Source organism: Manis javanica, chromosome 9 (assembly GCF_040802235.1).
Source record: "Manis javanica isolate MJ-LG chromosome 9, MJ_LKY, whole genome shotgun sequence".
Lineage (NCBI taxonomy): Eukaryota > Metazoa > Chordata > Mammalia > Pholidota > Manidae > Manis > Manis javanica.
Window position 1 is genome coordinate 53014202 of NC_133164.1, and position 23568 is coordinate 53037769.

At 41.3% G+C, this 23568-nt stretch overlaps 1 protein-coding gene across 18 annotated transcripts in view; it reads right to left on the reverse strand.

Annotated features, from left to right (window-relative positions):
- Nucleotides 1-2986: 2986 nt before the first annotated feature.
- The window catches only part of ENOX1 (ecto-NOX disulfide-thiol exchanger 1), a 554315-nt gene continuing 533733 nt past the window's right edge, over nucleotides 2987-23568 (reverse strand). For all 18 annotated transcript variants that reach the window (XM_073212579.1, XM_037002114.2, XM_073212580.1 and 15 more), the window contains 2 exons: nucleotides 13699-13784; nucleotides 2987-3956 (listed from right to left, as the gene is read on the reverse strand). In XM_073212579.1, coding sequence (XP_073068680.1) covers nucleotides 3825-3956; nucleotides 13699-13784 — 218 coding nt within the window. In that variant the 3' untranslated portion in view covers nucleotides 2987-3824. The remainder of the gene's footprint in view (nucleotides 3957-13698; nucleotides 13785-23568) is intronic.

Below are 23568 nucleotides of genomic sequence, written 5' to 3' on the forward strand. Positions count from 1 at the left end.
TTCGGTTGCTTCCATCTCTTGGCTATTGTAAATAATGCTGCAATAAACATAGGAGTGCCTATATTCTTTTTGAATCAGTGATTTTGTTCAGGTACATTGCCAGAAGTAGAATTGCTGGGTCATATGGTTTTTCTATTTTTAGTTTTTTGAGAAACTTCCACACTGTTTTCCACAGTGGCTGTACCAATTTACTTTCCCACCAACAGTGTATGAGGGTTCCCTGTTTGCCAACACTTACTATTTTTGTCTTGTTGACATTAGTCACTCTGGCTGGTGTGAGATGATATCTCACTGTGGTTTTGATTTGCATTTCCCTGATAATTAGTGACATGGAGCCATCTTTCCATGTGTCTGTTGGTCTTCTACATGTCTTCCTTGGAAAAACATTAAGTCAGTTCCTCTGCCCATTTTTAAATCAGATTATTTATTTTTTGGTGTTGAGCTATAGTTCTTTATGTATTTTGGATATTAGGCCTTTATTTGATATATCATTTATAAATAACTTCTCCCATACAGTAAGTTGTCTTTTCATTTTGTTGATGGTGTCCTTTGCTGTGCAGAAGCTTTTTAGTTTGATGTAGTCCCACGTGTTTATTTTTGCTTTTGTTTCCCTTGCCTGGAGAGAGAGATTTGGAAAAAAAGAAGGTAATGCTGATGTGATGTTTAAGAGTTTACTGCCTTTGTTTTCCTCTAGTTATTTTATGTTTTGGGGTCTTATATTTAGGTCTTTAAATATAAAGAGCATGGAATCTAACAGGGAGATAAGGCAAAGACAGTAAGTGCCTTAAGCAGTCAAAGTGGGGTGGCTGTGCAGAGGTAGGAGAAACGATTTCTGCTAGGTGATGGAGAAAAGCTTCGCATGAGAGGAGTCTTTGCATTTTCCTCTTAAGGCTGTGTAGAATTGTGATAACTAGATGTGAATAAGGTTATTGCACTTGGATAGAAAGATATGAGCACAAGCAGAAAAGCAACAAATATTAGTCCTATTCAGAAAAGCAGTGAAGATACAATCCAGAAAGACCCACTGGGTCCGGGTTACGAGGGTCTTCAAACCTTCAATGTTCTTCTTATTCTCAGAATCCAAGAACCGTGATTTGTTACTGGAAAGATTTAGGAGAGGAAGGTCAGAGTCTTCACGCCTGTACCCACATACAAGGGATGGTGGGGAAAGAGGAGAATACAAGGAACCATCTGAAGGCAGTGGGTTGGCACTGGACTTGTGGTCAGGGGGTGGGAATAGACTGAACTAGAAGAAGACACAGTTAAAAAAAGAACAAGTTTTGGAGTCAGCTGGCCCTGGGTTTAAGTCTCCTGTTCAAGTCTCAAAATTTACTATGTAAACTTGGCCAAGATACTTAGGACTTCTGAGCCTCATTCTGTGTGATAAAGGAGGACAATAATAGTATCTTTGCATAGTTATCCCAAGGATTAAAGAGGATGGGATAAAAGACACATGTAGCCTCCAGATGGCCTTCAGAGGTACGTGTTCCCCAACTGATCTCTGAAGTCCCATCTGAGCCTGAATATCTGTGAAATAATTTAGAAGTTTTTTCCTGCAAAAATAAGTTATTCATATAATTGAGGTCAAAATATGTAATTACTATACTTCTAGACAAGTAATATAATTAATTTCAAGTATAAATAAAAACACCACAGCCAAAATAGATTATTCTAATGCAGAAACTTATTCTGGGAATTACTCAAGTATTTCTGGAGGCTGCAGTGACTGTTTCAGTCCTCTGAGTTGCAATTTGGGTCTAAAATGGTGTTCTGTTGTCAGATCTAAGGTCTCTCCAATTCCTTTTCCTATTCAGAACTCTAAGGGTTTTGCCCTTGTAGTGTATCCTCTGCTAAACTGACTATGGGCAATATTTGAAAGTATGAATGCACATTTGAAAACATCTCCTTTACTTTCAGTTAGAAATACTTTAGAATGTGGTACCTTGTGTCCTTACTAGACTTTGTGTCTTTATAACTAGCCACTTAATGGAAATCTTTTCTTCTCATTATTTTTCAGGTGACCTCTTAGGTTTTCTATTTTATAACAGTAATATCTGTAAATGAATTCATCTCATTTTGGACTGTTATGTCCTTATTTGTGTTTCCTGACCCAGAGATAAACGGGTCTGGATGATGGTGGTACTGGACATTGACAGATGGGAACAGAAAGGCCTCTAGAGTTTCAGCATTTAATACCATCTTGATATTTAGTTTGAATCCCATAGCACCCTTGTTAATTTTTCACACTGAAATCTGAGCTCATTAAGGAGAAGACCTTTTCTTAGTCATCTCATATTGACAGCATTAGCCCTGAGCCTGAACATAACATATGTGTAGGTATTTATGGAAGGCATGAATAAGCACCTTGATTTGTCAGGATCCAAAAAAAGATCCTGAGGACGGTGACGTCCAACAGGCAATTATGAGCATCTTTTCAGAATTTTGAAGAACAGTCACTGTTCATCTGTCTTCCGAAAACATGTTGCATTTAAAATTAATAATGTGTTTGTTTTTTTTGTGTGATTCTTGTACAAGAAATCAGAAGGAGATACAGTTTAAAGCTCTATTCTACTTGTAATTAAAAGAGTGGAAGCCCCAGTTCTAGAGAATTGCTAGCACAACTGAATTCTTTAATTCCTTTCTAACTTGTATGTTTTCCAGCAAACATGCAAATAAATAAATGCAGGGATTAATAACATTAACTAATTGGCCACTTTGTACTTGCTATAAGGACACAAAACAAAGGTATAATTTATGTCGATTATATTTGGACGCTGAGTCTTGGTATTTTAAAACAATGCATAATCTCCTTTCCTTAGTGCTTTCTCCTCCAGTTTTTATATATTCTGGTTTGTGTTTTGTCTCAGTGTCACTCATGCTTACAATCATTTAGAAACAAAGGGATGTGAGATAGGACTGAATAATGCGAAAAAGATTTCTTTAGAAGGGTGAATTAAAATATATCAAAAATAATTTGCAAAAGCAATATGGTAGAAGTCATATTTATTGAAAAAAATTAACATCTTTGCTATAAAATTTGTAACAGGAATATTTACTGAATGCTTACTTTGAGGCATAAACCTGAATATTACATACCAAATACAATACGGTAACACTAGCTTTTCCTCATTTAATTTTGTGAAAATTGTTATGCAGTCCATGTTAAAAGAACTTGTGATGGAGAAGTGTTACGTTAGAAAAATAATGTTCTTGATAAAGCATTCTCAAGGAGTCCAATCACATCTTCTGCCTCTGCAATAAGGCAAAAGTCCCTGGAACAGAATATAACTTAATTTACAAAATACAATAAATGTTCAGACACATATTCAAGTTTTCTTTTGGTATGATTTTTTTCTCACTGTAAAATCACTTTTTTTTTTTGTTTGTTTGTTTTTTTGTTTTTTACTAAAACAGAAAGGTAGACTTTCAGGAAAATGTCATCGGATGATTTCAGCTATACATTACATGTACAAGTCTGTAGCCTAGCAACAACCATTGCTATACCATCATTAACTTTAAATATTTTGCTTGGTGAGCTATTCTCAAATGTAGCATGTTTGAAGATTTTGCCATCATTATGGCTGTGGAAGCATTGTTTGGTTTTCAGAGGACACAAATCTGTCACAGTATGAAGCTTTGCTTGTGTTGGGGAACTGGTGCACAATTACATTTCCACTCACAAGAGAACACCACAGATGTAACTAAAGTCAGGCTCTGATGGCTCCATGGAGGTTTGCGCCAGACCAACCCCACGCCCCGCACTCACTGCATGGCCCTGGCTGGCTTCAGGCAGTTACATTTCCAGAGATGTTTTTGCTCTTCGGTTAGGTAGTTTTAATTCCTTCAAAGGCACACAACTTCCACCTTTTTTCCAGTGTTGCTCCCACACCTGTGAATTCCTGTTTAAACATGCGTGGCAGCCTCATCAAAAGCATTTCGATTTCGTTTGCAGATATCTGTTAGAAAGGAAGAAAAGTCACTTTGGGGAAAGGAACTCATCCTAAAGAAGGCAAAGGGTTGGGTAATGATGTACTTTGCCAGGGAGACAAGCAACATGAAATTTTTTCTATTTGGCTGTCAAGCAATGCCCTTGTAAGGGAGCACCGGTAAAGCACTGAATGTGATTATCTTCGTTCTCCGCTGAGCAGCTGGCAGGGGCGGGGCAGGAGGCAACTGGGAGGAAAGCTCCAGGTTTACGCTTCCTATGGATAACGACCATACTGGCAGCGCTGCGCCTCGGCAGCCCCCGCGTGACTTAGGAGGAGATAGCAGTAGGGCTGAAGAGGGCTCAGAGCAAATGCATCACCTCTCCTGGACAGCTCCTGGTACCTTCACCTTCGCCTACAAAGGGCAGCACTGCTTTGTTACTCAACAAGGCCAGGGGGCATGTGGGTGGATTTCTGGCACCCTAACTTATTTCTCTTCCTTTAACTTGATTTTCACAGGGACCAGAAGACTTGTGTTTCTGTTTAGGAACAGAAACGAAACTCAAAACCTACAGCAAAAAAAGTCCCCACATTCAGTCATAAAATGCAGAAAGATATTTTTTAATGAAATTATTTTCTTCTACCAATTTTTCTTTATAACATACATTTTTTATACCAATAATTCATTTTATTGTAAATAAAGAACAAATCAACCATAATCCCTCTGCTCTAACATAGCCATTGCTCTTGTTTTCCTGTGTCTGCATCCTTATGCATGCATGTACGTGGGGATCTCAGAGCAAGGCGGCTGAGACCCCAGAACTGAGGGTCTAACATTTCTGTTTGAATCCTGTATCTACTATTGTTATGAGCAAAATGAGTTCTACCAAGTCTTATTTAGTCTCTCTAAGCCTCAGCAGTTGGGAATAACATTTAATAAGGATGTGTGAAAACCACTGGCTTAACAAAGATTTGGGCACATAGAAATGTTCAATGAATCAGACCTATTATTTTTCATGGCATGATCACTGTATAGATCATTTTAGAGTCTACACTTTTCTATTTAACAGTATTAAGGTTCATCTTAAAAAAAGACCAAGTTGATGTGGAAGTCAAATCAATTGTTCATTCAATGTTCACATGGAAAAGATTTCACATGACATATTCAATATTCCTAGGCCTATAATACTAAGCTTTAAATAGAGGCAGTCCTGAAAGCTGAAATAAATTGTATCCTAAAATTTTTTAGTGAATTATTTTGAAATCTGAATGCATTTTCCCATAAAGCCATATTAAAAAGATTCTTAGATTTTTCAGGTCAACCCACAAAGCCTATTAAACATATTATTAAAAGGTTCATGGTGATTTTGAAGCATTTTATTTTAGTGACATTGTGTAAAACACCATTACCAGCACCTTCATTTTGTTCTTACAACATTCCTATGAGCTATATGGGGGGTGGGAGTGGGGGCGAATATTATGATCTACCTGCATTTTATAGCTGAGAAACTGAACTACAGAGGGTTAAGTGCCTTATCAAAGCTCTAACTGGGAAAGAGGCTACCACATGTGGTTTGGGACCTGGGAATTGGTGTGCTTTAGTGCTCCCCATAAATGTGGGTGAAGAATCAGGGGTGTAGTGCTTTCTTTCTAAATATCAGTTACCTGGGGTACTTGTTAAAGAAACACATTCCCCAGCTTTTCGAGAAACTGATTCAGTCAATGTGGGGTGTAGCTCACATAATCTATTTAACAATCACCCCAGGTAAATCTTATGATCACGCATATTTGGGTTAAGAATGGGGATTTAAATAAGAGAGGCTTGGAGTTTAATCTGGGCAAGGCTGAGCTATGTGACCTTGGGCAAGTCGTTTAGTAGCTGTCATTCTGTTTCTTCATCATAGAAATAGCATCATAGAAATTACACTAAGAGTGTAACTGTGAGGATTATACATAAAACGTAACACACTGCCTGGCACAAGTATGCATTTCCTCTGTGTATATACTAGGCAACACTGAGTACGACAACGTTGTCCTCTTTAAGACATCCCTTCGGCTGAGGACAGCACAGGTAATCTATGGTAGGTTCCAGTCCAAATTCAAGTGACACCCCTGAGATGAGGTCCTTCCCCAGATCAAGCAGAGGCCACAGAGAAGCTGACTGACTGAGGTACCAGCCAGCTCACCACAGGCTTGTTTCCAGGGTAACTGTCACCTTGGAAAAGTAGGGAAGAAGCCTTGTGCTGTTCATTAGGAAGGAGAGCAAAAGCTGAATTCTTGAGGTTAGTAAAAGAGAGATCTGATCTAAAGGTAGCTTCTGTGGTGGCCATGGGGTCAGGGCGGGCAGTGCCACCCAGCAGCCCTGCAGCTGATTGTAGGAAGTGTGATAACTCACACACACTGAGAACCCTTTCCTTGACAGACTCTTGAAATCACTTTCTTTAATTTTCACATTAGATAGGGAATTTACAAATGAGGAAAGTGAGGTCCAGAAAGATTAGATACCTCACGCAGGGTAACCCAGGCAGTAAGTGTGGAGCTGGGGTGCAGATCCAGGTTCTTAGCCTTGTTCTTAAGCAACTACTACAGGTGGTGGGGGACTGCGGAGTGAGAACTGGAAATAATCCTCTCGGTCGCTGCCTCTCTGCTCCTGGGCAGTGACTATGGGGGAAGAGGGGCTCATGCACAGCAGGGCAGGCGTCTCTGTGATGAATGCAGCTTCAGAGTGCTGTCAACATTAACAGCAAAAGTGGAAAACTCCCAACTCAACCAGCCTGTACTCATTCAAATGCTGATGCATTGGCACCTCCACGTGAGCCATTCACCAAATGGTAAGCAGATCACAGGGAATCTTTTTTTCCATGGAGCCTAGACTACAACCACAGAGGAGCAGAAGGCTGCATGTAGGAGGGGAGAGAGAGCCGCCACTTCCGGAATCCTCACTCGGGCCAGGCACAGAGGACAGGCTTTCTGTGCCTGAGCTCATCAGAAAGCTCATTAAAAGGAGCAACAGCTTCTTGCTTGCTGGAAGAAAGCTTGAAACAAAAGATTTGGATTCTAGTTATGGAATGACCACTAGCTTCACTATCTTGTCTAAATCACTTAATCTCTTTGGGTGTTTTCTCATTTGCAGGGCAAGGGGATTGGAAAGAAACTGAGTGCTCTGAGGACTTCGGTTCAGCACCTTTGGGCAAACCATTTGAAATTCACCTGTTCACTGGTTTGTGGCAAAGATCTCAAACTGAGAGAATCTGATAGGTCTTTTGTGCACTTTAAAGCTTAAAAATAAAAATGGCAACCAATACTTAGTAGCACTCACTATGTGCAAGATACTATTCTGAATGCTTTTCCTATATTAAGTAATTTAATACACATTATAACCCATAAAAAATCATTTTACAGAGGGTGAAAAGGAAACAGAGAGATCGTGAATAAGTTACCCAAGGTCACACAGCCAAGAAGTAGTAAAACTAGGATTTGAAATTCTCATGATTACTTGGTTTAGATAACCAATTAGCCATACCTCAGATTTTGACAAAGCTAGAAATTGGTATAATGAGTATTTTAAAAATGAGTATTCTTGGCTATAGTTAACTCTAAGTTACTGAAATGGTGTGATTCTGTCATATATGTGTAGATAATGTGGACAAGAGTATGTCACAATTATGGAACAGACCACCTCAAAAGAAATCCTATCTAAAATATCCACTTACTAAGGCTCTCAGCTAAATTCTAGAATATTTCCTTCAGGATGTTTATATCTCATGCTGGAAGAAAGGTCAAGAAGAAACTGCTTTCAAGTTAATTTGATGTTTTTAAAACCTTTTTCTTATTGTGGCAAAATAACCCATATGACAAATTATATTTTAGGATTGTTTTAAGACAAATTCAAGAGAAAATTCAATTTGTACTTTCTTATCCTATGGTCAAAGAATTTTTACTTTACAAATATCTTCATTTACTTCTGTTTTCTTCTTCTTCTTATAAATGATTTGTCAGCTATTGTAATTTTGCCTTCAAAATATCCTTTATCTTCCTAACAATAATTTTTTGCTCTTGAATTTCTTGGTCATGACAGAGAGTCATGGGGTCATCACATAAAACAAAGCACCCAGATGTCATTGACTGAGCTCAGAGCGATGTGCAGCCATTTTCATTAGCTGTGCAGGGTTCCCTTACCCGAATCCCTTCTGAGGTCAGATACTCGCTAGGTCCCTGTGTGTCATTGACAGAACACTGGGGCCTGGAAAGGGTGTTGCCTGCTCAGTCAGGTGGAGGGCTAGAACTGGGGGCAAGGCTTTTGGTGCTGAATCCAGTCCTGCTTTCACAACACTGCGTTCCTGCACCCAGATACTAAGGGGATAATCAAATACATGCGGTTAAGAGAATTCTGTGTGGCATTACGATGTAATTAGAGACGCATGCCTTGACTATGAAATCTCATTTTACCACACAGCTTGTACGTGGTGCTCTGGAAGGCGGGGATGGCTGTTGTGGACAGGATGCTCTCATCGCCCTCTTACCCAGCTGGCTTCTGTTCTAAGGAACTGCTAATCTGCATATTTTCAATCTTTGATGTTGTTAGTGGATCCCCTCCACCTCTGGTGTTTTTTTAACTTTTTAACATTTATTATTTTAGAAAAGATTGATTTGCTTTAATTAAAAAAAAAAGAAAAAAATATAAGAAGGAATAAAGGCTCTGTATAACCAAGGGGTTTGTGTGGTAGTAATACTGCAGAGGTAATTTTTAAGATCTGCTTGATTTATTTTCTGATTTGCTGACTCTAGCCCAAGCCCACTACTTCCTTGCCAGGCCTCTAAGCACATACATAAATTGACACAAGCAGACATAAATCAGTTTTATCATGGGGATGGTTGGCTTCATGTCCCGTATCAGTCAGGCGAGGGAAGTGGGTGCTAAGGGCTCTTCTTGGGGGCACAGTCTTTGTCAGGCTGTAGAGTTAGCGGAGCCCGGTGTGAATCCACATTTTTTTCACAGGCTAAACCGACTGTTAGCCTTAAGAGCACATTTAAATCTCGTTCTTTCTTCATATCCTTGGGAAGGCATGGCATCAGCACACAGACATCTTGCAACAAGCATTTGCAGAGAGAAACCCAGGATATTGGTGGGAAGAGAAGGGGAGGATGAGATGAAGTCAAGGAGGAACAAGAAAAATGAGCAGAAGTGAGGAATTAGGAAGAGAGGGAAGAGCTGGAAGGAAGAGGAACCGGGAGGAGGGAGGAGGAAAATAAAAGGCAAGAAGGAAGAAAATAAATGAAAGAATTAGAAGGAGACAAGGAAGGAGGCGGATGGAAAATGACAGAAGGGAGTGAAGGAAGGAAGGGGCGAAAGAGAAAGCAAGAAGTGCGGCAGCATTAGTGAAGCGCCCAAGGAGGGATGCGGCCAGAGCCCGCAGGGACACTGCCAGAACCCGCAGGGATGCGAGGCTGCCCCCTGCCAACCGCCACTCAGATTCCGCTCTTCTCTAGCTCCTCTTCACCGAACACCTGCCTGCCCAGGTCAGCACTCTGTTAGTTTATGTCTGACATGCCAAGCTATTTCATAGGTACTAAACCACTTCCTAAATTCGATTACAAGCTTTTTAAGAGCATGTTTCTTTCTTAGATTTCTTTTGTGCCCTGGCCATCCCCCATTCTTCCCTGGTCCTGGCTAAGACTGCACTGGGTCCCTGAAAAGCAGGATGTTATCTGAGCATTCGGGGTCCCTGGCAAACCTTGTTAATTTCTCATGCTGTGGGTAAGCAACTTTCTTTTTATTCTTTATGTAGCCAAACGGAAGTATTGTTAGCTCTAAAACCTCATTAATCATATGCTTTCCAGAGGCGTTTGTGATATCTAAACAACACATTTATTACAGCCTGTCTAAGCAACAGAAAACTCATTCACTCATTAACATACTGTGACAGGTAGCTACTTAAGAGAACAGACATAATAGTAAAGATTATTTGGGGTTGGGGGATATCTTACAGATACTATTCAGATCACTTCATCTACCCTTCCTGGCTAGCTACAGTCTGGGAAATAATGCTCTCCAATTAAGTCTGATTTGAATCTCCTTGGAATTAACAAGATACTTTAATTTCATGTTTCCAGAGGATGTTTTTAGTATAGACATGCAAATGGTTTGTCCCTCAGGTGGGTGTCCATGAGCACCCATGCCTGTCAGTTAACAGTGGCATCATGCCAGAAAGGCAGCTCTTCCTGAATCCTCCAGTGCCCACGGCACATGCTGAGTCTGGTCTTCAGAAGCAAACCTACCACTTGGTGGGCCTTGGGGAGAGGCTGGGCAAGCACACCTGGAGAACTGCATCTTACCTCCTAAAGAATACCTAAGCTGGGGGGTGAGCAGGAGAATCTCCTCCTCTTGACTGTAAGACAGAAAATACTCATTTACTAATGCTTAGCTCCAATGGGACTTCCTTGCTGTTTAGGATTAGCAAGTGGGCTGGAAGGACGCTGAGCTGATGTGGGGGGTTCTATGTATTGATCAGAAACCATTTTCAAGTAGTGTCGCCTATTTTGAAGAGTTTACCCGCTTGCACCCAGGGCATGAAATTGACTCAGCAAAGCTTCAGGAAGCCGTCTCCCTCCACTGCTCTTGCCCAGTTGTGGGTAAAATTGCAATATTTCCAGAATCTCTCACCTGGCTTTAGTGCATCGCCGTATCAACAGGTGTTTCTGAGGGGTGGAGAGAAGTACCATCTCCATATCAATGGACAATTACGTAGGCGAGTGAGGGCTCAACTGGACCTGAGAGGTTGTGGGGGAAGAATTCGCTCACTTTTGCTGCAGCAGGAGAGAGTGATGCAGGACGACTGCTTGTGAGCAAAAAACGGGTTTTAAACTTGATTTCTCCCTTTGACTGATTTTGGTTTCAAAGGTATTTTGCCCTGGGATTTCCCTTCCCCGGAGTAATGCCTGTGTTCCTCTGAATGAATCTGCCTTGGTCATATGGTCATGTTCTGATAATGAGAGCTGAGTGAAGGAATATGAGTCTAGAAGAGGCTGAGAAGAGAAAAATATGTAAATATAATTATCAAGAGCAGGAATAATATTTAACCGGAAAGTGGCCTATTATCAGACTACAAAGTTTTAGGGAGCGATGTGCAGTTTACCTGCCCAGCATAATTTAAATTAATTCCTGTCTCCCCTTTCATTTCTAATAATTCTTATGTCCATATGTGGCCTCTGGGAGTTCTGCTAATAAAACCAGTTCTGCTACAGGCAGGACTGAGACTGCTTTCCTTGCTCTTGTCAGCACTGGGGGAGGCAGAACCTAAGTATCACTGTACAACAATTATGGTAACAGTGATATTGCCTGATGTCAAGGAAACTGTTGTTCTAGGTGGAATTTTTAAAAAGCCATCCTCCTAGAGTCAGCAACCCCCCTGTATTATGGAGGTTAGGCTCAATACGCTGTCGTAATGTGTCATTAACCAAATATCCAGGGTGGCGGTCTGGTGGCACTCAGTTGATCCTGACTAACCAGAGGCAGGCACGCCAGGCCGCTGCACAAGAGAGCCTCAGCATCAGCGTGCTGGTGGCTCCAGGGTTATGAGCCTTTTGGCAGCTGATGCAGGGACAAGGCCCTGGTGGATACTTAGAGGGCAAACCACTCATTATTTTGTTTTCTGCTTAAAGCCCTGAGGTATGGAGTTCCAGTACACAGAAATAATTTTTTCTCTGGATTAATAAGTCTAAATATCCTTTCAGCCTCCCTGGGATAGAGAAAATATTCGGTCTAATCCCTGGCACCCAGGAGTTTTAAGGCCCTTTTTTGATACAATTTTTACCTCAGGCATGAGGAAAAAATTTGACAGCTCTACTGAGCATTTCATTCAGGAGATAGAAGGCCATCTGGGGGAGACCCTGTGTATTTCCTAAATACTTTCTTCATTATCTTCTAGAATAAAAGCACCAGTCTGAGATGAAATGGAATTCCCATTAACTGAATCCCCTCTGAAAAGGCCCATCATCTAATGGCCAGAGACCATGTGCATGAATTCTTTCCACAGAGACATCCCAGGGAGACCATCCAAACCTCACCTGAGCAAATGGATGATGGATACTCTGTCCTGAGGTTAAGAATAGAACAAGAGCTTCTACCCCACCAAAATAATTCATTATTTACTCTCGACAGGTGATCTAACGCCCCTCCCCCCCACACACAGGTGTAACACACACAGTTTCATAGATGCACACATCAGCAGCCTACAGTGATACAGCGGAAGAGACACGAGCCCTGAAATTCTTAGATAAATAGCAGATGGATTCCTTGGCTATTTTGGCTCATACTAAAATAACAACTGCTTCTCAACAACAGCTTCCCACTTGGGAGTTCCAGAAAGGGAAGGAAATGTCAACAGTACAAGGGAAGGATAACAGCAACAACTGGGATAATTTCTTGAGGGTTTATTCTATGCCAGGCATATTGGTGCAAGCAGCATTTCATTTAACCCTCCAGGCAAAGGTAGTGGGGATCCTAAGGAAGAATGACAGTGGTGAAGGAAAAAGAGAAATACTCCATAAGCATTTTCTGTTCCTTCCTATCAGTGTGAAGGGAGGTCACAGAGAGAAGACAATAACATGAGTCTGAACCTCAGGAATCCTATAATCTCACTCCCTTTTGCTCTGGTGTGGTCCACCCTATCACCAGCTGTGGGAGAATAAAAGGGCGTGAGTCTCTATGACTGAAAAATACTTCCTATTCCTGATAATTGCTCTCAAAGTCGACGTATAAAGCCCATTAGGGAGATCAGGCAGTTGTGAGATTCATGATTTGGTAGGATCATTGGAATTGAGAACACATGTAATAATATAATCAATATTGGCGATAGGAAATTTAGAAGGACGTGTATGTGTGTACTCAGGGTCAGAGAACTGTGGGCTGTGGGCGTGGTCCTACCAATCCCATGCACTTTGCTGTGTGCTCTATGGAAGGGCTCATGTCCATTTTCCTTCCCAGAAGGACATTTGACAAGCTACTCAGTGACAGGCTTAGATTCTCTGTGTCCACCCCCTTCAGGGCTTCTCCAGGCAGGATAGGGTAAGGACATCTCTTTGTTTCACCAGGGGCCCCTCTCACTGTCACTGAAATTCAGCACATAAATTGAGCTCTCTTCTTGTCCTTCTTTTTCAGTCCCCAAACACTGCAGTCGGTCAGGAGCATTAGCAAATGTGCAGTGAGAAGGACTGAGCCTCAGAGAAATGAGGAGTGATGTTCTCATTTTGGGGTGTGACCCTTGTGGGGCACAGCTGACAATGACTTCGTAGTCATTTTTTCCATTTAGAGAATAATGCTGAAAAACAACCACTAATACCATTTTCTTGAGAGTCATATCGGATCTTTATGTAATTTCAGGTGATTTTTTCCTCTGTTGTGTGGAGTTCTTTACATGGAATCCTGTGAGAATATGGTCTAAGACGCTGCCGCATCAGCTACCCTGACCTGATTTCTCCCTTGTCTTGGGAACTTTCAGGCCAACCTAGAAATTTAAATCTTTCAGACGCTTTTCACAGATCTGCTGAAAGTCACTGCCATTTTACTTAACTGCTTTTCTTTCTACAAAGACAAAAGCAAGTGAAAGGAATCAGTGGTCTGCCAAAGACAGAGCCCCTTGTGTAGAAGTACTGATAAACCTCCATACGCTATGATATCCCCCAGTTGCAGCTGTTGCAGGGGCCAACCGCAGCCAGAAATCAAACGGTTAAATTTCAGCAATGCAAGTCTGCTTGAGAAAAAAGAATTTACCTTGGAATCCAGCTGCTGCATGTATGACCAAAGATACTCTATATTGGCTCCGAACGGATGGACATGAAGAAATGTTGATATGATGCCTGAATCAAAAAGACAAACATTGGACATTATTGAAGGGCAAATGAAAGTCTCAGTCAAATAATGGCATCTAATTCCAATGATGGTTTTGTCAGGCTAAGTTATGGTCTTGCTATTTGTAACAGCACTCAACATGCATTCAATAATAGCACATTCTGGAGACAGGAATGGTAACATGGCAAACAGAACACTCTGTCTCCTGGAATGATAGTAGTTAGAAAAGCAAGGCTCTGAGATAATATATAGATGAATAAAGGTATTTCTAAACAAAGACTCCTGGAAGCATTTCAACTACCAATTGTATATCTAATTTACTAATATAAAATTATAGTTATTGGAAGGAAAAAATTATCTCTTTTCTTTCCCTCAGTGGACTTTGCGGTGTGAAAATGGCTCACACAGCTGTGTCAGAAATCACACTGCCTCAAATTTCCTTGATAATTACAGCTGCTAGTTACGGTAGGTATTTAATCCATATTTCTCCTAACTGCCACTGAAGGAAGCACAAATCCTTCCTGAAATCTTTGTTTCCCGCTGGTGTTTTTAAAGGGAGCCAGCTCGACCTCTCCTCCTTGCTGCTGTAATTTACAAGATCATTTTAAAAGGTCCGGGAATGGATGGCTTAGCTGGAGTCTGATTATAAATCAGAAAGCCTTTCCATTGTGAAAATCAGCTGTCAACATTGTACTGACAAATGAAAATCTGGTTGCTGGTGTCAGGGCTGAAGTAAAAACATTTCCTCCCTACCCTCCCTCCTCCTATATCCAAAATCAAACTAGTGAAAATGAGGATGTTGACTCATAGACTGTATGCTGCTATTTGTTAAGAAACTGTGTCTAGACTGACATTTTTTGGTTCCCTTTAAATCTGGGGATAAGCCCTCGCATGTTCATTGGGAAGCTTTGATGCTTCAGAGCCCAAAGTCAAAGGGAAGACCCACATGTGTATGAGATGCGGTTGGGGTGAGTACTAGCCGAGCACACTGCTCTTACACTAGGTCATCCCAGAAACTGCAGGGTGGTCTCGGACTGATCTGGGAGAGGGTTTCAGGGCCCTCTGATCTCCTGTGTGAGGGTTGGCAATGCTCTGGGATGAGTGTCAGTTTTTAAAGCAAAGTTCCCAATCTATCCTAGGCTGAGGACAGAGAACTGAAGGGCCTAGAAAAGCACTCTCAACCACCTGTCCTCAGAACATTGCTTTTAGGTGGTTTGCATTGGTTCACAGTGAAATGAAGAAGTAGAAACAAACAGTTCATTGCTTTTCTCCATAAAGCTAAACCCCACTTCACAGATTGACCTATTTTTTCCTGAGTCCTTAAACATCCTGAGACTGTTCTTACATCTTTACGAAAAGGTCCTTCTTTTATGAAATAATGGTGATGATAAAAGGGAGTAATGGTAGTTTTAATATCTTTAAGTGGCAAATCACCATTGTTAATATACTAAGTAGAATTGTTTTTCCCCTACCTACCACTTTATTTAATTGTATAGACTTGGCAACTTCCTCCCTGTTTATGAAATTGTCAAATCTGGTGAGGCGGCATTGTAAGTAATTCTGCTACTAGTAAGAGTTAAAATATAGAAGCTCATGAATGATTCACTTAAAAAATAAATTAGAAGTATTTTAAAAATGCCACTTTCATTTGCATTTCTTAAGTGGGAGAGAGGGGGCAGAATTCTTACGGGGAACCGCCTCTGTTTCAGGATGGTGAGAAGGGCTTTCCCTGCTGTCCCAGACTGAGGACAAGGGTCCTATATGCGTTAGTTACAGCTTCCAACAAGTGGCAGGCAGCCCCCCATTCCCCAGCAGGGAGGAGGATGAGGGAGGGAGGAGGGGCAGTCAGCTCCGGCTTTGGGAGCACGTGAGGCTGTTCTGGCTTTTTTCTTTTCCTCCCACGCAGGGGTCTCTCCGGGAAGGGCAGGGGTGCTCGGGGAGAGTGGCTCATAGAGTCAGAGGGGTGCTGCAAAACAGGGGGGCGACATTCCCTCCCTCGAGAGGCCGCAGACTGACCTGACTCCATGCTGACCCGGGCACAGGGGAGATGGTGGGGCTGAGCCCGGGAGCCCTGTGGCACCGCAGCCTTTAGGCAACAAGGCTATGTGTTTCCCATGGGGTGGGGTGGAGCATCTCAGAAGGTAGAGGGGCAAGAGTAGTCCTACAGGCAAACTACCCCAAGCAGCCCCGCAAATAAAGAACAGCATTTTCCTATTTATTCCTCCATTGGACAGAGACTCAGCAACATCTGGATGATCCACAACCTCTCCTATAAATAAATGCCATGGGGATGTGATGTGAAGTCAAAGGTCTTCAGTAGAACGAACAGAGTAAATCAGAGGTGGATGGGGATGAGGGCATCGGGAAAGGCCGACAGCTCCTGGCCTAGGAGATGAAGTGCTGAAAGGGGAAATCCAGGTATTCCGGAAATGAGGGGACTTGGAGCGGCACTTTTATTGCCTCTGTGATGTTGGCATCTCTCTGTACACATGTACTTACTCCCTCACTGTTTACTGTCCCTCAGCCCCAATCTTGGGTGTGCACCCCCAAGGAACTCTGTCTTTGGACAGTCTTCTTGTGTTCTGGCTCAGTATCGGGAATATAGTATACATTTATGATAAATGTATGTTGAATGAGTTTATCCCCGAACTAAGAATAACCATATTTCTATTGTTCTGCTATTGACAAATGGGGATAAAAACCTTAAAATTGATACTGGGACTAACCAATGATGTTATACTCTTTCAAAAATCAGGTAACTGTGAGGGTGTTACACATTGGTGATTCCTGCCCTTAACTCATCCTGTTACGGATACAGAAGGATAGAGTAACTTGGATGTTTTGGGCATGGAAACTTTTATTGAAACCATTTGGCTCATAAAGCTGAGGGGGAAACACTATAAGTTCCTAAAACCAGATTCAAAGTCCTGCCCCAGACATGAGTACTTTTCCTTAGGAGGTTACTCAGAGCCATCTTGATAGTAGCTGACATTGACAAGCCATTAGCTTTTCTTTATTAAAGTTCAGCATTTGCCACTAGATGCATGTGGAGCCCAGGCAGGTAGTTGAGTAAAGGTTTCCCAAGCTCTGCCTGTGGGTGGCAACCACGTGACTGAGCATTGCTAGAGAGGCAGCAGACAGGGCAGCATTAGCCAGCCTCCTCCCAGTGCTCGCGCCCTTCCTTCCTCCCGCCCTTCCCTGCCCATCCTCCTGGTACCCCAGAACCATCAGTCACGCCATCTGAGGAAATGTAGTTTCTAGGCCCTGTTTTTGGATCAGATTCATTCTGGGCTTCCTAAATAACCAACTAAAGCCTCTTTGCAGCTCTTTTAAAGGAATTGGGATATTTCCTGCAAATGGAGAAAAAGATGGCTGTAACTCAAAACCTAATGAAAAATGCTGCAGTCCCAGAGAAATGGAGGCTATTTTATGGGCCTTTTGGAGGGTTGATAAAAGGATAACTAGAAGCCGAGGGTGGAGAACTGAGCCATTACTGAACTGGTGTATATCCCCAGAGGGATGAGCTCAACAATCCGCTCTGGCTGTTCCCAGGGAGGAGCAGAGGTCTCCATATCTCCATATTTAGGAATGGGTTTCCCAACAGTGGAAAATACAATTGTGAGCAGCTAGTTTAAGAAAAAAAAGAAGTAGAGGCGGCTGGCGGTACTGTTGTGCTTTTTACACATCTCAGAGCCTTAAAAACTGCTTTAGAAAGCTACACAAACCAGGTCGGTACAACCTATGGCAAATCTCCCATTAGGAAGGCTCATTTAAAAAGGAGCATAAAGGCGTTTTGAGCTTTTCCCAACAAAATCATCTACTTTATTTTCATTTTTAGACTTCACTAAGACCAAGGGAGTAACATTTAAATGAGCCAAATAGTGCTAGACTTTTACTGCTTCATTCACTCTTATTTACATATGTCTTGAGCAGCTGTTAGGTGCCAGCTGCTAGAGACAGCATCACACAAGACACACAAGATTCCTGCTCTTGGAAAACTTATATTCTAGGTAAGCAGCATAGACAATAACACAAGACTTATAAATAAAGGAAATATTTTCAGATAGGAGTAAGCATAGTGAAGAAAATAAAACAGGTAATAGGATAGAATGGGAAGCAACCTCAAGCTTGGCAGAGTGCTGTTTTATACTGAGGTCAAGCAAAGGTACTTTTTCCTGAGGTTCAGAGGAGGAGCCAGCCACAGAGAGCCTGGGGAAGATTACTCAGGTACAGGTAACAGAGAGTGCAAAGGAGCTGAGATGGGAATGACGGCAAGAACAAACACGGCTAGAGAGTGGTTCAGCAGGCATATAGAGGTAGGTGGGGAGCCAGATCATGCAGGCTTGTATGCTAGAGCAAGGGGTTTGGATTGAATTCTAAATATAATAGGAAACAAACAGAGGTTTCTGAGCAGGGGCATCATCTGATCTGAATTATGTTTTACAAATTTCATTCAGGCTGCTATGTAGTAAATAGATGAAAGGAAACTGGGAGACCAATTAGAAGTGTTTGCACAAGACCTGAAGAGATCTGGACCGGTTAGTAGTGGACCTTAATGGCAGAGCTGATGGCTGATTGTGAATGATAAAGGTTTAGGAGGAATCAAGGAGTCCTCCTCAGTATTTGGCTTGAACAACTGAGTGGTACCATTTTCTCAGATGGGAATACTAGGGGAGGAGCATATTAGAGCAGGAAAAAGGGTAGAATCAAGAGTTTGTTTTGGCCTCACTGCATTTGAGAGATCAGTTAGCATCTAAGTAGAGATACCAAATGGCAGTTGGAGATGGTATAAATTTGTAAGTCAGTGGTAACAAAAAGGAATTTGAAGTCAACATACTCATTGAGATTACTTAGGAAGAGAAGAAGCCTCAAGAATGAACCCTGAAGAAGCCCAAAATGTAGAGGTTAAACGGAGGAAAACTCATCAAGAAAGCTGAGAGGGAGTGAGCAGAAGAGTAGTCATGGCAACCAGGAGTTCCAGATGCGAGTAGTCAGCTGTGTAAAGTGCATCTGGCAGATGGAGGGAGTTGAGAAAATGGGAATATGATGTTCTCTGGTCACATCGCTATGAACAGCTTCAGTGTGAGGATGCAAGCCAGGCTGGAGTGGGCTGATGAGAGAAGGCAGGAAAGGCAATGGGGATGGTGAGTGTAGGCAATACTTTGGAGAAGTTATGCTTTGGGTGGGGAGCAGGGAAGTGGCCTGTTGGTTGAAAGGGTCATGGTGTCAAGATAGGTTTTCTTTCTCTTTGTTCTACAAGGATAAGATAGTAGAGTTCATGTTTATATGTTGATGATATGATTCTCTACCTACCTATAAGGTCACTGCCTAAGGGGCATTGCAGCTTTCATAATAGCCCTCATGGATTACAAAGTACTGAATTGAAAAAGACTAGCCTCCTAACTTTATACAGTATGAGGAAGTAGGTCCACAGTGGATAAGTGACTTGCCTAGTGTATCTAATACCTCCATCCACAAATACTTCCCCTGCATAGGGCTGTTAAAAGATCATCAGGTACTGTGCTTTGTCACAGGGTGAACTGATCCCACTCCGATCTTTTTCTCTTATGGCTTTCTATTTTAGAAATTTTATTGGTTACCTGATAAGAACAAAACATCAGTTTGGTCAGTGCATTCTTCAAACAAGAAATGGAATCCTACCCTTCCTCGGGCTGCTTGGCTTTTCATTCCAAACTCTTCCTGTCACCTTGTGAGGTTCTGGCTGAGATTAGCTTTCCCTATATCCACACTGCTTGGTATTCTTCTGGGAAACTTTAGAAAACCCTGGGGCCTATCAGCTCACTGGGGAGGAGGGAAGCCCAGGGATCTCCAGGAACCTAGCTCTGCAGAGGGGAAGCTGTCTCTCTAGACATACTCATATCTTGCTGAAAACCAACATAAATGTGACCATAAGCCAGCCTGAAATATTCTTACTCCAGGTTGCAGCACATGTGAAGTCTCCATGGAGCCCCAAGTGGAGAAGCAGCAGGGAGGATGCTATGTGAAATCTGGGTTTCCCACTAAGCCACGGGGGATAGTTGTATGTGGGCAGCCACAGAGTAATAAAGCATTTATGGGAAGTGGAGAGAGGCACGACTGTGAGTGGGTAGAAACAGACTGATCAAACACTGTGGTTTGGTCTTATGCTCCTCAGTACCTTGGGATTCTAAAAAGCTTTAATCTTCCAAAAAGCACTTGTTCCACTTATTTACTGAGTACAATACCTGATCTTATATTGTTAGTTTTTTTGTTTTTAAATATCTGTTTGTTTTATTTTAACTAAAGCCTTGAGACTCTTTTGGGGCCTTTTAGGAAACTGTCCCTTGTATCTGAAATGGCCTTGACACTCCCTTATCTATCCAAAGAAAAATCTATGCATCCTTTAGGAATCACTTGGCTGTCCTTTCTTCTATTAAGGCATCTGTAGAGTAAGTAACCCCTCGTCTGTGCTTCTGATGTTAGTAGGAACCACATTTCATTGTCATTAGCTGATTTCTTTCTCACTACTCTGTGAACTTCTCAAGAGAAGAGATCATACCATCATCACCAGCTAAAAGAGGTCTTGGCATATGGCAGGCCAGTAGTTCTCAAAACATGTTCCCCAAAGTGCCTATTTCAGTATCACCTTGGGCATTAGTGTTACAATAAACAGGATCTGTGTGTGTGTGTGTGTGGTGATGGGCTATGTGGGACAAAGAATTCTGCCTTTTAAATGAGCTGTTAAATGTTTTTTCACAATGAAGGCTGGTAATTTTTATAGTAGGCTCTTGACAAATATTGTTGATTTATTGATATAGACAGTTGTATCTTGGAAACAAGATTTAGGTCAGTGACTCACTCTTTATGGTCAGTAGCTTTCAGAGAAGAATACACTTGCCAGATTACTTTTCTCAGGTGCACCCTAAATATAGGCTCAAGTATAGTCAATGAAAACACCAAAAATTACCACTCAACCTTCTTTAAGTATATTTCTCTACATTACTTTTATCTGCTTTCTAAAATCCATGCATTAGGGAGAACATTTCAATTCAGATATAGAAGGTTGTGTGCAGATGTGTGTAATGGTAACAGGGACAGAAATGGTAGTGGCAGTAGTGGTAGGAAGGGGGAGTGCTTGACGTAAAGAAGGGTCTTGGTTACCCACAATAGGTATGTACTGATCTGCAGAGGAGTCCATGTAAAATGTAAAGAAATTTGCTGTTCAGGGGTCCAGGGAAGTTTTGAAGAACAGATACTTCATAAATAGAGTTGTTGAGAAAGTCTTGACTATATCTGGCTGGGAGTTACAAGGTGATGATTAGCATTGCCAGGGTGCCAGTCAGTGCTGCAAGGTTTGGAAATCCATTGTGTTAGAATTAATTAAAAAGCAAGAGAAGATGGCATGATACACATCAGAGTTATACTGTCAACATCTTCTCAGAGCTATTTGCCTATCACAAACAAATTTTGATCCATTTTCCTTTATAACAATAGCCAGTGATTTCCAGCCAAACACATCTTCAAACTTTAACAAAAGCTCTAAATCGAAAGTATTGACTCATTCTATCACACACAAGATCAGTGCATACCGAATCCGAATCCAACATATAGGCCATATGTAACATGAACTAGGAGTTCTGGCATTGACATTGGGCATGTCAAGCTGACCTAATATGCAGGTACTACAGAGTAAGATGTAAAATGCTACTGTGCAATGCTCCATAAAAATGTAATTCTTTTGGGTCCAGTGATAATATCCACCTGTCTTCAGAAGGATTGATTGCAAAGTAAATAATCTAGAAATCACAATAAAGAGCTTTCTAAGGGCCTGTACTCTTTAGTTGAGTTGGAATGTAGCACTCAATCCCCATTAATTGTTAAGCAGAAAATTTGGCAGAATGGTTGAACTCCTAAGGGATTCAGAATCTAAATCTGCAAAGCCCCAAATAATGTTATCAGTGAAATTCAAGTGATCTTCTGTATGCCTAACTTTTTGCCTTAAAGACTCAATTTAATCAAATGGACATGAGAATGTTCACAAAGAATAAACACTTTTGCCCAGATAAATTAGTGTAACAAATAATCACAAATAACTAGGACTGCTTGTTGTTTAGGAAGTTTCTAGCCTCAGTTTTATGTTCTCTGTGGATGGAATCCATTTGAACAGCTCATTTTTCACTCCTCCTTTCTCTTCCAGGAAACCAAGATTTGGGCCACTGTGCATTTTATATAACATTTGGGTGTCCCAAGAGGGTGTTATTTGAATATATTAGCTTATAGCATATACTGTAGTCACCCCTATGTGATGGAGATTTTCCCAGTAAGTATTTCCAATTCAGAGAAGGTCTTTTTTTGCTGTGTTCCTGGCCTTCTAGACTGTCTTTGAGCAGGCCCACTGTACCCTCTGTATGGTTTTAATTATTCCATGGGAAGATTCCAGGGAAAATGCAAAGGGTATTCCTGACCCCTCCAGATGTGTCAGAAGTCCAGGGACTGACTTCCAGAATCATTCTACCTGCAAGTATTTCTCAGCAAAGAGTAGCCCCAGCACCAGAAACTCCTTTATGTCTCTAGCCTGGTCCAAAGCAGTTTTAGCCCCATGTTCTGTCATTTTGTCTCTGTCACTGTCCTTACCTAGATTCAGGAGATGTTGCTACGGTTCCAACATTCAGGTTTGTACAAAGTACGAATAGACAAACTCAGTTAGCAAAGAGGCATCTTTAATGGTAGGGAGCAACTGATCCTTCGGCAGGACCCATTTTGCCAGAATTGGAAACCCTTTACTTTGGCATTCTTTTGGATGACTAGTCTGTCTTTACCTACAGAACAGTGTAAGTACCAAGGGATTTAGGGGGTGAGTTTGAGCAGGAAAACACAATTGTAATCAAACTTTCATTAAGGAAAGTAAAATGAAATATTGAGACTGAGAGGCAACAGAGAAATGAAGGGAAAACTCCTAAATTTAATCAATAACTTGAATCTCCAGCCTCCTTTCTACTTGAACATTTCTCATATATTGATTCAAAATGAGTGTCCCATGCTATTTCTCTTTTGCTTAACCCAGAACTTCAAATGCTAATAGAGGTAGACTAGTTCGAAAGACCAAAAGTGAGTGGAAAAGTCCTAGAAAATTTAGAGTTGGCTGTGTCTTCTTTTTATTGAAGATCCTGACAGTTTTTTTTCTTTCTAACACACTTGACTTTACAAATTTGAAAAGTTTTTTTCTAATACTAAAGACCTAGCAGAGGTGACATATTATAAATGTAACCTTCCTCTCTACTCCCATTAACCTAAAGTGTGTAAAGCATATCCTTTTAAACATTGTGAGGGCAGCTGATTGAAAAAATACATACTTGTGTGTCTGTATATTATATATATATATATATATATATATGGTAACTATTTAGAAGACATTATAAACGAACTATGTTCCCCAAGTAGAACATATAAGGAGAAGGAATCTGTAGTGACAGGCAGGAAAGAAAGAAAATCAGAGACCCATTCCCATTTTTTTTAACCTTCAACTGGTCTGTGTGTAAATAAAAAGGGAAAGTTTACTGCTGATTATTATGCACTTTGTTCAGACCCTAAAAGCATCATGGGGAAAATCACAATTTTGTCACATTGAGAGAGAGAAACAGTTGTCAGAGTTTGACATATGTTCCAATAGAAGAAACATCCAGTTGCCAACTGTATATGGGTTCATTTTGGATTCCTGGAACTGATAGTACATCAGCATGTCTTATGAAACTTGTGCTTGGCATGTTACTACAGCTGTATATCATCAGAGAGAAAAAAATAATTGGTTTTCCT